This window comes from Cajanus cajan, chromosome 1 (genome assembly GCF_000230855.2).
Source record: "Cajanus cajan strain Asha chromosome 1, NIPB_CcT2T_4, whole genome shotgun sequence".
NCBI classification, from domain to species: domain Eukaryota; kingdom Viridiplantae; phylum Streptophyta; class Magnoliopsida; order Fabales; family Fabaceae; genus Cajanus; species Cajanus cajan.
In genome coordinates, this window is record NC_138517.1 from 73,606,019 (window position 1) to 73,621,619 (window position 15,601).

General features: G+C 33.1%; 1 protein-coding gene across 1 annotated transcript; it reads right to left on the bottom strand.

Moving 5' to 3' along the window:
- Window positions 1-12,667: 12,667 nt before the first annotated feature.
- LOC145950766 (Ribulose bisphosphate carboxylase large chain, catalytic domain-containing protein) lies at window positions 12,668-14,763 on the bottom strand. Its single transcript, XM_083062479.1, is given in 3 exon segments — window positions 12,668-13,022; window positions 13,025-13,195; window positions 13,198-14,763. Coding segments are annotated over 3 exon segments (1,062 nt in total). The 5' UTR covers window positions 13,787-14,763; the 3' UTR covers window positions 12,668-12,720.
- Window positions 14,764-15,601: the final 838 nt, after the last annotated feature.

A 15,601-nucleotide genomic window follows, 5' to 3' on the forward strand; every position in this document is an offset into this window, starting at 1 on the left:
AGCCTACTTTTGGGCCTTAGCTCCTAAGTTTTTATAGCATTTATTTTTATTTCTATTTTTGCCCTTATCTTTAATTTCCTATTTTACCCTTGTATTTTGGGGTATCTTAGTCATAGGATTTATTTTCTTTTGTATTTCCCATTTTACCCTTGTATTATGGGGTGCTTTAGATCATAGGTTTTTAATTTTGGGCTAAGGTATTTAATTAGGGAGCTAGACGTATTTTTGGTGGTGTTTGGACATGTTTTTGGACTTAGAAATGCTTAGGCCCAAGTGGAGGGCAAAGGTTGCATGATCTTATCATGTACCTAGATGCAGCCTAACTAAACCCAAAGATTCCATCCTTGGCCACCAAGTTGCATCTAGGGTTAATTTGGGTTTCATTTGGTGTGCATTTGGCACCCTAAATGCAACCCTAGATGCCTCTCACTCCTATAAATACCCTAGGCACCACACCTTGTAAATACTTTGGAAATTGAATATAAAGAGAGCATTTTTGCCTTTATATCATCCTTAGTCACCTTGGCTATTTTCGGCCACCTCCCATCCTATCTCCATCTTGAGAGCTAAACCCTAGAAGTGGCCTTCATCCTTGAAGTAAGCCAAACCCTAGAGTGCCCTCTCAAACCTTTCATCAAACACTTCATCCACACTCTCCATTTTTATCCATTCCACCATATTCCTTCTCTAAACAAAACGCCACCTTTGAAGAACTTGATCCAAGGTGTCAAGGTGTCCTCACATTGATCAACCAATCCATCAATGCTAGCAAGGATGCCATCAAGTGGTATATAGAGCCAAAGGTTCTTCAAGGGTAACGTTTTTGGTCTCTCATAAATTCGGTCATGTCTAATGTGTCTTCTTGTTTGTCTTAAAAGTTGTGCTTGATATACACATTCTCTTGATCTATATGTCTTGTGTTGATCATTGATTCATGTTCTAAATTTTCTTATGAATCATCCTTGTGCCTAGGATTCCTTGTGTAGGATTCGTCCATTTTTCGTTTAAGTGTGGGTGGCTGGAAAATTTTGGTGCATGCTAAGAAAATGATGATCATATGATTTTCTTTTTTTTAATCTATTAATTTTTGTCATAAGAGTATGATTCTTCTTAATTTTTCTTGAAAGAAAATTCCAAGTGCACATGCCTAAACACTTTCATGATCAAAATATGATATGCATGCCTTGTGTTTGTTGAAATGGCCGTGGGGTTTAGAGTGCTTTAGAGAGTCAATCATGCATGCTAATTAGTTCTAGCATGTTCTACATCACTTAGAATATCATGTGTGATTAATTCCTTTACACATACTTGCTTCAAATTTTCGGCCAATTTTTGTGTATTCCTTGGTGAACTTGTATGCCTACATGATGTTTGATAATTTGAGTGTGAAATTGATTTCAATATGCCTATCTTTGCTGCTGGACGTGGGCTATTAAAAACCTATGAAAAACACTCAAATTTTGTCTCATTGAGCTAGTGTAAGTTGCTAAAAGAATACTCCAAAAAGTTTCTAACAAAACCACCAAAAACAAGTGTAAAACCCAAGCAAAGGAATAGTATAAAATTCAAAAAAAAAAAAAAAAGAAGAGAAAAGTGGCTTGACTTTGAACATCAAAAACCGAGACTTGGACAAGCCCAAAAAAAAAGAACAAAGAAACCAAAAACAAGAAAAAGGGAACCCTTTGCTAGACTTGTGGAGTTTTGAACCAACTTTCATACCATAGCACTTGGAGTTAATTCTTGGACCATTGGACAATACTTAATGACCGAATGAGACAATAAATCAAACATGTTAAGTGCATAATTTTTCTTTTAAGCCTACTTGCTAAATTTTATTCTAGTGCCATTCTAGGAATTACTCTTTTGTGTGCTTTCCTTTTATTAATGTGCCTTAATTTCAGTTTTTGAGTCTTATTTCTACTCTTAAGTTTATCTTATAAACTCCATTTGAGTTTAGCCTTTTCTTAATTGTGCCTTTTTAGTTTTTCTTTCTTGGCCTCTTGTACTCTTGGGTTGTGCTTTCTTCTTGACCTAGGTGGGGAAAACTTCTAAAACACTACATACTTTCTTGGTGGATTGAGTGGAGGGGTTTTCCGATTGGAGTTCAAGGAACTTTGGAGGATTACACCAATTCAAAGAGTGCAAACACCATTTCAAGACTAACATTGGGTGTTCATTATGAAAGGGTGGAGATTTGAAGACTTGGAGATTCAAAAATTACTTTTTTCTTACTTGATTCTTTCTTATTTTAGTTTTGGCCTTTTTGTATTTGGCCTTTACTTTCTTTCATTTTGGGTTGTAAGTGGCCATTTTAAACCTCTTCAATTTGGTGGTAGTTTCGTGTATTTTGAAGGTGATTTGAAAACCTTCACCTAGGAAACCAACTAGCATATGCTTTAAGTGCTTTCCTTTGCATGCTTTAAAGCTTTGGTAGTATATTTGCCTAGGACTTTACATTGTTTATTTGTTTCGTTTAGAAGGCTTCATTTGCCTAATAGGGGGGCGTGCACATCACACACCTTAGTATTGTGAAAATTGTTTTTGTGAGAAAAGTGTGAAAAGGCTTAGTGATTCTTACTTGAAAAGGCTTGGTTTTTAAGTGATTCCTTGTAGTCCACCTCCCTTGATAGTTCACTTTGTACACTTAGGCCTTTTCATACCAATCTTGCACCTTGAAAACCTTTTGTGAAAACCTTTCTATCAATCGCTCTTTGTGAAAACCTTTTTACCAACCTTTTGAAAAAAAAATTTGTGAAAACCTTTTCTTGATCAAAGATGAGTGATCATTCTAGTGTACATGGTCATAATTCTTGTAGTACTAGGTCTAGTGTTAGGGATGAACTTAGGGAATTGAAAGAGTACCTAAGAAAAAAAGAAGAGGAAAACATAAAAAGAGAGGAAGAAATTAGAAAAAGGGAAAAAGAAAATGCAAGGAATAATGAGGAAATAAAACAACTACTTGCAAAATTAGTTGAGGGGAGAGAAACTAGTGAATCCCAACTTAGGATTGTTCCAACTAGATCTCAAAAAGGAAAAGAAGCTAGAGTTCCTAGGAGTATGCATGAGGAAGAAAATACAACAAGAGAGGAGGAACTTAGAAGGAAAGAAAAAGAAAAGAAAATAGAAAAGAAAGAAAAAATAAAGAAAAGTATAGAGAAGGTTAAAGAGTGGTTAGAAAATGAAAAACAAACAATACTCTTAGAGAAGAGTAAGGAGGATAATGTTTCTTCCAAAAGGCTTATGCTTAAAGAAAGTCATTTTACTATTGAAAATGATTTAAAAAAGACTTTCTTCATTCATCAAGACCTAAACTCTTTCTCTCACATTGCCACTAGTCATGAACTTGAGATTAAAAAACAAATCCTTTTTAAAGAAAAAGAATCTCAACTTCAAGATTTAGTGAAGAAGAAGTACACTTCACTTAGTCCCACTTCTTGTGCTACTTCCTTGGCGGTGCCCAAGGAAGATAAGCCTTCCTTCTTTAAGACTCTTTCCACTTTATTTCCCTTCATAAAGCACCCAACTTTATATTTGTATGATTTGTTGGATACATCTCATGGTGTCCTATTTTCTATTTTTGATCTTGAGGGAAGTTCAAACTTATTTGAACTTATCTTGGTTACTTCCCTACAAGACAAACTTAGATTATATGAGTTTTCTAGACTCCTCTTAACACCTTTTTCTCATATGTATCTAACAAATTATGCAATACAAAGTTGTTTAGGTAATTTTTTAGTTAAGTTTTCTTTATTTTCCAATACATACCTAGGTCATTACATTGGGCACCTCCAACAAGATATTTTAGTTTTTAGGACTAATACATTAGTGTGCTATAGTTTTAGTCTTTTTACCTTTTTAAGTTTTAGTTATACACCTAGACTTCACCATAGGGAGGATCCTATCCTTAGCATTAGAGGATCTAGTCCTTTTAGTTTAGACAATCCTTTTAGCATTTTTAGTGGAACTCCTCTTAGGATACACTTTCCATTTCTATCATATACTATCACCTTTAATGCTTATTTTTATGTTTTTATTGGTCATGAGGCCCACCATGAAGATCCTCTTGATTTGAGGTCAAATCCTTTTCAAGAAAGAGGGAATGATGGAATAACACTAAGGCCAAGAAGAGCAAGAGGTGATATATTGAAGGAGGCAAGAGGAATGGGTTAGTGTTGAAAAACCATAGGAGGAGTAAGCTTACTTTTGGGCCTTGGCTCCTACGTTTTTATAGCATTTAATTTTATGCCTATTTTGCCCTTGTCTTTAATTTCCTATTTTACCCTTGTATTTTGGGGTATCTTAGACATAGGATCTATTTTACTTGTATTTTCAATTTTATCCTTGTATTTTGGGGTATTTTAGTCATAGGATTTATTTTCTTTTATATTTCCCATTTTACCCTTGTATTATAGGGTGTTTTAGATCATAGGTTTTATTTTTGGGCTAAGGTATTTGATTGGGGTGGGAACAAAACCTATACATATTTTTTGTGGCTCTTGGACCTATTTTTTGGTGTTAGAAAGGCTTAGGCCCAAGTGGAGGGCAAAGGTTGCATGGTCTTATCATGCACCTAGATGTAGCCTAACTAATCCCAAAGATTTCATCCTTGGCCACCAAGTTGCATCTAGGGTTCATTTGCATTTCATTTGGTGTGCATTTGGATTGTGAATTTCGTCCATGCACTCTCCAAATGCAACCCTAGATGCCTCCCACTCCTATAAATACCCTAGGCTATGCATCATGTAAATACTTTGGATTATATAGATTTTGAGTAAGCATTTTATGCCTCAACATCTCATCCTAAGTCCCTAGGTTAACTTCAGCTAACCCCCTTCATTCTCCACCCTTGGAGAGTGAAACCCTAGAGTGGCCTCCATCTACACTTGGAGTGAGCCAACCTTGAGCAACCATACACCATTCACCAAACACTTCCACCACCCTACTCTTATCTCACGTCTACCTTCCTTTCTCCACCATAAACCTCCCTTTTTTCTAACCTTTGGTGAGCCTAGATCAAGGGCAAGGTGTCTCCCTTCAACACACTATCATCAACCATGGAAGGAGGGACTCCATCACTAAACCAGAACGGGCCGTTCCAAACTGTTAAAAAGGCCTAAAAACCTAGTTTGGAATAGGTCGTTCTAAGCAAGGGAATATATGGTTAATCTCAACTCCAAAACAGGCCGTTCTTAGTTCAAAACGGGCCGTTCCCAAGTGCGTGATTAACACACAATGTTCAGATCCAGAACAGGTCATTCCGATTTTGGAACGGGCCGTTCTGGCCACTTTCTGATGCCTATAAATAGACAGCTTGGGCACAGTTCTCAAGACCTCCAAATTTCGTCTAGACTCCTTAGAGCTCGAAATTTCTCTCTTTTTCTCTCTCTCTCTCTCTCTTGTATTTCTTGAGATTTTGTGAGGCACATTGTAGTGTGAAAGGTTGCCACAAAGCACCTAAAATCTTCCTATTTTGAAGATTCAATAGAGCTCTTTCAAGAGGTATTTCAGTTAATCTCTTTCTCTCTTTTTTTATTTCTTATCTATAATAAATATTGTTATAATAAAAATAATCATGTAGACATTTTAGGATTAATTGTATAATTTAAATTTCAAGCATGTAAATAGTTATTAATAAAAGGGGATTTAATATTTATATTATTATTGTTTATAATGTTAACTTCATCATAGGGTACGTACCGATTAAGGGTGTTGTAGGGGTGCTTAATACCTTCCATATACGTAATCGACTCCCAAACCCAATTCTGGTTATCAAGGCTATTATTGGACTTTTAAAAATCTTTTCTTTTTTCCAATGTTTTGAGTAAAATATTGGTGGCGACTCCATGAACCTATTTTCAAAACCATTAATTAAGGATTAGTTTGGTGTTCGGGCATTCCTTAATTAATGAGACTTTTAAAAGGATGTTTAAACTATAGGTCGCAAGGTTTTCAGGTTGCGACACCCACTATGGTATAGACCTGAGGAAACATGCGATTATCACGCCAGGGCAGTAGGCCACTCCATAGAAAATTGCAAGGCTTTGAAATCTCGTGTACAAGAGCTTGTCGATGTTGGGTAGCTCAAGTTTGAGGCCAACACAGCACACATCAAGGAATAACTAGATGAGTAATAATCATTGAACTCCTTTTTTACCCGCTTGTTCGGTTAATTCAATGGATTTTTTCATTGCTTTACGAAATGAAACTCTATTCCCGAACCAAACATGAACCTTTCGATTCATTTGGCTCTCACACTCAATTACTTATGGTAAATTTCCTTATTTTTTTATGTAATGAACCTATCTTCTTTTCTCTATTTATATTTTTATAAAATATTGAAAACAATTCCCAATAGAAGACCAGAATATTCGAAGGACTCTTCTGACCAAACAAATATATGTCAGCAAAGTTGTTTTTTTTCTTCAAATCCAAAGAATTCTTATTAATTTATACATAGGTCATCGATTACGCATTGTTTGTATATAAAGGGAGGGTAAAATTCACCCGTTTTTTCTTTTCAATTTCTCGTCGTAAAGAGTATTCAAGATATTTTATCGACATTAGTGTTCTATATCGAAGAAAATTGAATAACTTTCTTGAAACCATTTCATTTCTATATTAACATAGTGGTAGAAAGAGTACTACACTGCGTCTAGGCTTCAAACTATTCACTTTAACCATGGTAATAGTCCAAAAGTATTGGTTAATAGAGAATCAAAGCAAATTTACCGATAAATCACGAAATGCTATGGTTCTTCAATATTTTTTTCATAATTTAATAAAAAAAATGGAATTAATTAATTCAAAAGTAATTCGCGGGATTATGCACATTTTCTTAGTTATAATGAAAAAGTGCAGTTTAGTTGGATCCAATCTATTCTTTGAAATAAACAACTCGCACACACTCCCTTTCCAAAAAAAAACCAATAAACCTAACACTACACTTAGATTTATTTGATTTGTTGCTAAAATATCGGTATTAAACCCGAAACTTCTGGCGGATGGCCAATAGCCCAAACAAAGGAAAGAATCGGTTATATTTTTCATATGATCTCATCTCCTCTTATGAATAGACTCATTTTCTTTCTACGACTCCTATATTATTTGAATTGGTCAATTAATTGGAAGATTCCCTATAAGAATGATACTTATTAGAATTAAATACTAGTTCTTCATGTCAATTGCAAAATCTCTCTAGTTTTAACACTTTCCAAAATTTTATAAATAAAAAAAAAAAGAGTTCGTTGGACTAAAAAAGATAAGAAAGAAGGCGAATCAGTATGTAAATTTTTCACCTTTCAATTAGTCATTCCCTTGTGTTCTTGTCCTAACGTTTAAATAATTTTAGGAGTGAAATCTTAATATAATTCGAAAAAGCAAAACCGACAAAGCAAGTCCAGGGAAAAAAGTATATCTATTTTTAGTTTTCTTTTTTTTAGAATTAAACAAAAGGATTAGCAAATAAAAGCGCTAATGCTACAACCATCCCATAAATTGTTAAAGCTTCCATAAAATCCAGACTAAGCAATAAAGTACCACGTATTTTCCCTTCTGCCTCTGGTTGTCGTGCAATCCCTTCTATAGCTTGCCCTGCAGCAGTGCCTTGACCAACCCTAGGTCCAATAGACGCAAGCCCTACGGCCAAGCCAACAACAATAATGGAAGCAGCCGATATAATAGGATTCATGATAATTTCCTCATAACCTAAATAGAAAATAAAGAAACAGTTAATGATATAATCAACCAATAAATTATGAATTAATTATTCAATTACCAAAATTTATTCCGTTAAGGTAATTAAGAATAATTCCAAAAACATAAGAACAGTTATTTAACTATACGAATTACTTCGAGATTTCTTTTTTGGTCTCTACCTACATAGTTTTTTTGTGAATTTGTATAACCTTTGTTTTTATCTTATCTTACATCTGAAACCATTCTTTGAATTCTTCATTTGTTTTTAATTTCTTTATTCATTAAATATTTAATCTACAATTAGGGATAAAAGGGAAGAGCTTTGTTTTTTTGAATCCCTCTATAAATTACAGTAGTAGCAGGGTAATTTTAGATATAAAATATTCAGATATATGGTTAGTTCATATATAACTAGTTCATATAGAATATCACATATACATGGGTTTCTTCTATGTTGTAAACCAATTATTTGTTTTTTAGCTGAAATCGAATTCAAAATAAAATAATTCTTTGAAACCTCCAAAACCAAAACAAAGAAAGAATTATCTTATAGTGATCAGATTATATACACCTAGTTTGTTCCTCCTCACCTCTACCCTATCTTTTTTTTATCATGTTTCTTTTTTTTTTTTAATTCGATTTTGGTTAATCATTAAATTGAATGTGAATGAAACGGGAATGTCTTCTAGCTCTATATAGTCTAGTTCTATATAGTATCTTTTTATCACACGTCGTAAACGTAAATATCACATATAATTATAACTATTCATTTTATTTTTATTTTCTATTTCTTTTTATAATATCTATATATATTGATGGTTACTAAGTAGATTATCTTGAGCCGCAATAGATGTGCGGAAAGCTAAACGAAAAATACTATTTTTTTACAAAACAACCAGTCAATGGTGGCCTTCCAATAATTTATTTATCTTATTATTAATCAAGAATTTCGTATATAGCTAGAATGACCCTCACAAATTGCAAATACTAATTTGTTAAGAATTAATCGAATTGAGGCTATAGCATCATCAGCTAGGTCCGAATCAGAATTTGTATCGATTATACAAATTGTTGGAATTTCGAAAGTTATACATTCTCGAAGAGTCGTATATTATTCTTGTTGATCGATGATTATTACAACATCTGGTAACCTATCATATATTTAATGTCGCCAAGATATGTTTCCAAATGAGCTAATTGTCTCTTTAATATAGCGGCATCCCTTTTTGGAAAAAAAATGGAGTCTTCCCATTTTTTGTTGCGTTCTCAAGTCCCTGAACTTTTTGAAGTTGTGTTTCTATAGTATACCAATTCGTTAACATACCACCGAGCCATTTTTATTAACATAATGACACTGAGCTCTTATTGCAGCTTGCGCTACTGAATCACCTACTTTTTTTTCGTACCAACAATTAAGAATTATTTTCCCCCACTTGCTACATCAAAAACTAAATCACAAGCTTTTGATAAAAATCGAGAAGTTCTAATAAGATTTATAATATGAATACCCTTACGTTTTGCATATATATAAGGTGACATTTTAGGATTCCATTTTCTAGTACCGTGGCCAAAATGAACTGCTGCCCCCATCATCTCTTCCAAAACTATGTTCCAATATCTTTTTTTCATTTATATTTATCCCCACACTTTTCTTTCATTTCCATTTTTTTATTTTGCAATGAAAGAAAAAGACCCGATATACTGAAATAGAAATAAATAAGAGTTCCGAAGGAACCTTCTCTTCTACCGAAGATTGTCCATTGCTACATGATTAGGCCATTTTTTCTATTTTATATGATTATTCTCTTTATTATTTTTATTTTATTACAAAAATGACCGGAGATTAATCCGTCTTTAGGAATCATTCTTTGAGGATTTATTAAGTCCTAGATTGTTCGGATTTATCACATAAATTCTTTGATATGAATAATTCTCTATGGTGAGACAAAATATCTCTCATTTTTTCCTTGAATAAATTATTTTTTTTTGTTTCCAAGGTAATTTTGGTATATTGCATTGACTTTGAACGATGCATTATTCTTTTGAACCCAATACCAACTGGTATCATTCCTCCTAAAACAACGTTCTCTTTCAGACCTTTAAACCAATCTATGCGACCTCAGAGAGCGGCTTTTGCAAAAACTCTAGCAATTTCTTGAAAACTTGCTTCAGATATGAAACTTTGAGTATTGAGAGATGTTTTTGTTATTCCTAATAATAGAACTCTATAGCAGATCGCCTCTTCTAAGGCACGCCCAGCTCGTTCGGCTCGCAACAATCCAATTAGTTCACAGAGAGAAAAAACATTAGACATTCCATCTTCTAAAACCAATACTTTTGATGTTATTTGACACACAATAGTTTCTATATGTTTATTATCCATGTAAACTCCCTAGGATCTATAAACGTTTTGAATTTTATTAACCAAAGAAAAACGACTTTGCGCTACAATTAGCTCAGCACCAACCAAGAATCCCCAAGGAATGCCAAGAATTCTTGTTATATGCCCATTCCAAGTATCAACTCTCTTTTCTAGGTTCATCGATATTGAATCAATCGAACGAACTTCTAATACCTGTTCTACTTTTGGAAGACCTTGTGTTATATCACCTGATCTAGATTTTTCATATATAAATGTAACTAATATATCTCCTTCAAAAAGTATTTCTCCATAATGGCCATGAACAGTTGCTCCTGGAGTTGCCAAATAAGGGTTAGCCAATCTTATCCCTACAAAATCCATTTGAACAATTAGAACTTGACCCGATTTTAAGTGTAGTGCATTTTTCGTTTGAACTATACATACATTTTCGCAGATAAATTTCCCAAGACTAATTATTAGAAACATTTTTTCACAATAATTATGATGGAGAAAATGCCAATTCAAATAGAATGGATTTAAAACGATGTTATTACATAGATCAGGTTTATAAATTTTATCGTTTTTGTCCATTAAATAATATTTGAATACTTGAAAAGTTTCCTTGAATTTGTCAAGTTGCAAATTTTTATTTATCAAAATCTGATTATGTTATTAAACGGTAAAAATAAAAATTTGCAACTTGAAGGGCTATTCCTAAAGGACCTAACGAATTATGAATTGGAATTATAAGATCTCTTTGAATTTGATTAATTTCTTCTTTTATCCTATTGTAATATTTTACATCATTGAATGATCGTATTTGAAAACAATTAGATGATAAAAAAATTATAAAAGATTGGCATTTCTCATTTCTGTTCAACAACATACGAATAGTTCCGTGATTTTGGCTAAGTGATTGTTGAATTTTTTCCTTCGAATCAATAGAAAAAAATGGATTGACGTTGGTCCGATCCGACTCATTATCTGAGATAAATCCTTAACCGGGCGGATCATTCCTTTTTCTTATATATGAAATATGGATTTCACTAAGTCAATTCTTAAGAAATATCTAACCAAACCATTTATACTTACTTCAACAAAAGAAGCATGCACATTTTCTAAAGAAGAACATTTTTTGTTTTGATCCCAATTTAAGACTAAACAAGTCTGAACTAATTGAATACTTGTATCATCAATTCCCCAAATTGATTTTCCATTTCTAGAAAGAATATGATTTATAACTTTAAGTTCCAGATTATCTCTTTCTTGGAACATACCTTTCAGAAAAAGTTTTACTAAATTGATACCATCCGTTATTTCATATAAAATAACAGGTCGAACCAAAACAAAATACTTTTTTTTTGTAATTGTAATCCATTTGACATAGATCCCATTTTTCATTTTTTTTATTCTTTTATTTTTTTTACTATTCGGGGTGGTATCAAGATGGAACTATGTCTAGATATTTTATCGATTTCTTCAAGAAAATAGATATCCCCGGAAAATATTTTTAATTCAATCTTTTTTTTCTTCTCCATTCGGACCAATCCCCCTACTCGACTTCTTATATTTTATTTTTTTTTCACTCATATTTATGTATTTGATTACAACAAAAGAAAATGATTCATTTAAAAAATACAAATTCTTGGTAAAAGCAAGAATTTGTATGAGTTCTTGAAATATAATGACTAAAATAGCTACTGATAATAATGGTCCACATAAAATAGTTGCATAACCCAATATCATCATACTTACATGCATCATTAACCAATGAGACCGCGACTTCAATCTTTTTCAATAAAATCATCACGTAGTAAATCAACAAAACCTAAAGTGATTTCTCTTTCCCCTTCAACACTAGTACAAAAGACTCTTTTTACGTCGGGTATTTAAAGTCATTTACGTCGGAAAAGCATCAGACGTCATTACGGGAGACGTAAAATTTACGTCGGGGTCAAAAACCGACGTAAATTTACGTCGGACATACCAAGGTCCGACGTAAAAAATCGTAAAAATTTAAAAAAAAATAGAAAAACGAATGCAGCAGAACGGCCCGTTCTGCTTGGAGAACGGCCCGTTCTCCTTGCAGAACGGGGCGTTCTGAATGGAGAACAGCCTGTACTGCTTGGAGAACGGGCCGTTCTCCAAGCAGAACGGCTCGTTCTGCTTCCCAGAAATCGCTTTTCTTCTGGGTTTTCCTCCCAGAAATCGCTTTTCTTCCCAGAATCGCTTCTCTTCTCTGTTCTCCTCAAGCTTGGCTTCAGCCATTGGTTGTTCCTACTCAAAATATATAAAGAAACACACATAATAAGTTCAAAATACACATTTAGTCGTATGAACGCAAACTGCTTGTTTTTGTCGTATGAACGGAGACTGAATGAGAGAAAAATTATAAGGAAGGAAGGACCGAAGGAGTAGGAGGCGGAGGAATTTACACAACGCGCGGGAGAAAGAATTTTTGAAATCTCCAGCTAGTACGTAAAGCTTGTTTTAAAGGAGAGATGCGGCTTATTTACGTCGACCCTAAAAGGGTCCGACGTAAATTTTAACATCTACGTCGGACACATTGTATAACCGACGTAGATGTTAAAATTTACGTCGGTCCTTTAAAGGTCCGACGTAAAAAAGTCATAAAAATTACGATACATGCCACCGCGTTTTTATTACGTCGAGTGTTTGTATTTCCGACGTAAAATGGGTGACGTAATAGCTCTATTTTGCACTAGTGCAAGTTTACCTACTACAGTACCGGAGTTAACATGATCTCCACCAGACAAACGTAACGCTTTAGCTAGTATATGGAAGTGCATACCATTATTCTTTTGTCTTTCTATAACTGCATGCATTGAACGATGTACATGAAGAAGTAGACCATTATCTCGACAATAATGAGCCAAGCTAGTATTTGCAGTGAATCCCCCTGTTAAATAATCATGCATTATGATAGGAACGCCTAATTCTCTGATAGAGCTCTTTTTATCATTTCTTCGAATGTACCTACAGTTGCATTCAAGTAATGCCCTTTTATTTCACCAGTTTCAGCTTGTGCTTTATAAAGTGCTTCAACACAAAATAAGAAACGGTCTCTCCAACGCATAAATGGTTGGGAATTCACATTTTCATCATCTTTATTAAAATCACGTCCCCGCAAAGACATTCATAAATCACTCTACCGTAATTCTTAGCAAATAACCCCAATTTAGGTTTAATAGTACATCCTAATAGGAGACGGCCATACTTGTTCAATTTATCTCTCTCAACTTGGATACCATGAGGCGGACCTTGGAAAGTTTTAACATAAGAAATAGGGATTCGCAAATCCTCCAGACTTAGAGAATGCAGGGGCTTGAACCCAAATACATTACCGACAATGGAAGTAAACATGTTAGTAATAGAACCTTCTTCAAAAAGGTCTAAAGGATAAGCTACATAAGCAATAAATTGATTTTCTTCTCCAGTAACAGGTTCGATGTGGTAGCATCGTCCTTTGTAACAATCAAGTCTGGTAAGCCCATCGGTCCACACAATTGTCCACGTACCAGTAGAAGATTCTGCAACTATCGCGGCACCTGCTTCTTCAGGCGGAACTCCAGGTTGAGGAGTTACTCGGAATGCTGCCAAGATATCAATATCTTTGGTTTCATACTCAAGCGTATAATAAGTAAATTTATAATCTTTAACACCAACTTTGAACCCAACACTTGCTTTAGTCTCTGTTTGTGGTGACATAAATCCCTCCCTACAACTCACGAATTAAGAATTCTCGAAACAACAAGGTCTACTCGACATCACTTAAGAGTTAGTGAAATCTTTTCTTTCACTTCACAGGAATCTTTCACAAATAATCCACTAATATTATCAATAAATTCCAAAGGTTCATTATTATTAAATATTAAATGATGGTATTTTATTTGTCAAATACATCATTATTGTATACTCACTACAATTTCTACCCTTTCCAAAAATGTAACTATAAAAATAATTGTCATTGTATTTGTCACTATCACCTAAAATGAAACTATCAATACAGATTTGAGAATGAAGATAACTATCAATGCAACTATTAATGTTATTATTCCAACTAAATTGAGTATCATACATGTAATGATCGTCATCATTCTTAGAAAAATTATTTAGATGGCTAAAAAAAACATTCCTGTTCACTTAAAAAAGCCAAATTTTGATTTTCAATATTTAAAAATATTGAATAATTTTTCCTCTTATTATACCTAAGTAGAAAAGTTTTATCAGATAGGAAATTCTGGATGTTACTTACAGTTACTAAATAATGCAAATAATTGTAACTTGCATTGTCACTATCATTCCAACTATGAACTTTTTTTGCATATTAATTAAAAATAGAGTTTTTTCCTCTATTTACAAAAAAAATATAATAGATGTATAGTCATTGGATGAAAAAGAAAATCAAATAAATATTCCATTTTTAGTATTCTATCTCATCATTTACTATCAAAAAATGTATATAAATCAAATAATTAGAGCGAAATTATGAGCATTACGTTCATTCATTACTTTCATACCAAGGTTATCTCGGTTAATAATATCAGCCCAGGTATTAATTACACGACCTTGACTATCAACTACGGATTGGTTGAAATTAAAACCATTTAAATAGAAAGCCATAGTGTTGATACCTAAAGCGGTAAACCAAATACCTACTACAGGCAGGTTTCTTGCCGGGTGCAACAAGATCTAGTTGGTAAGGATTCCAAATTCTCTTCATTTTTTTGAAATTGGATCAATAATCTGAGTTTTTTGAGTATGAGTAAAGCATCTATGGAGAAGGATATAGAAAGTTTATTTCTGATCGTAACTAAATCTTCCCTTTTTTGTATAGTAGAGATTGAAGCAAAAATAGCTATTAAACGATTATTTTAGTTTACTAGAGACATCAACATATTTTTTTTAGCTCGAAAAAATTTTTATTCTTTTCCTAAAGATTATCTTAAATAGAAATAGAGAACGAAGTAACTAGAAAAAACATAGATTGTTATAAAACTAATCTTCTAGAGGGATCATCTAAAAGCAAGGTGTTTAAAAAACCTATTCATACAAAACAAAAAACGCTCACATAGATGTTATGGGTCAATTTTTTTCCCATCTCGAAATTTCTTCCGTAAAGGAGCCGAAAGAAACAAAAGTTTCACATTCGGTTTTGAATTAGAGATGTTAAATCAAAATGATGAATCAACGTTGACTTCCCAGCTAACGATGCGGGTTCGACTCCCGCTACCCGCTTTTATTCCCTATTTTTTCTATTTGAATCTATCCTTTTTATTAGAATTATAGAATGAATCCAAAATTTTTAATGAATTTATTAATTTTGTTTCAGTTATTTATATTCAATTGAATTTTATTTTTTATTCTATATTTTCTTTTTTTATTATATTATAAATATTGGATTTATCTATATCGATATATATAGAATCTATATCGATATAGATAGATAAATATAGAATTCTTTTTTTTTCTTTAACCTTTTTTCATGGTATCATTATGAATATACAAACTAAAACTGTGAAA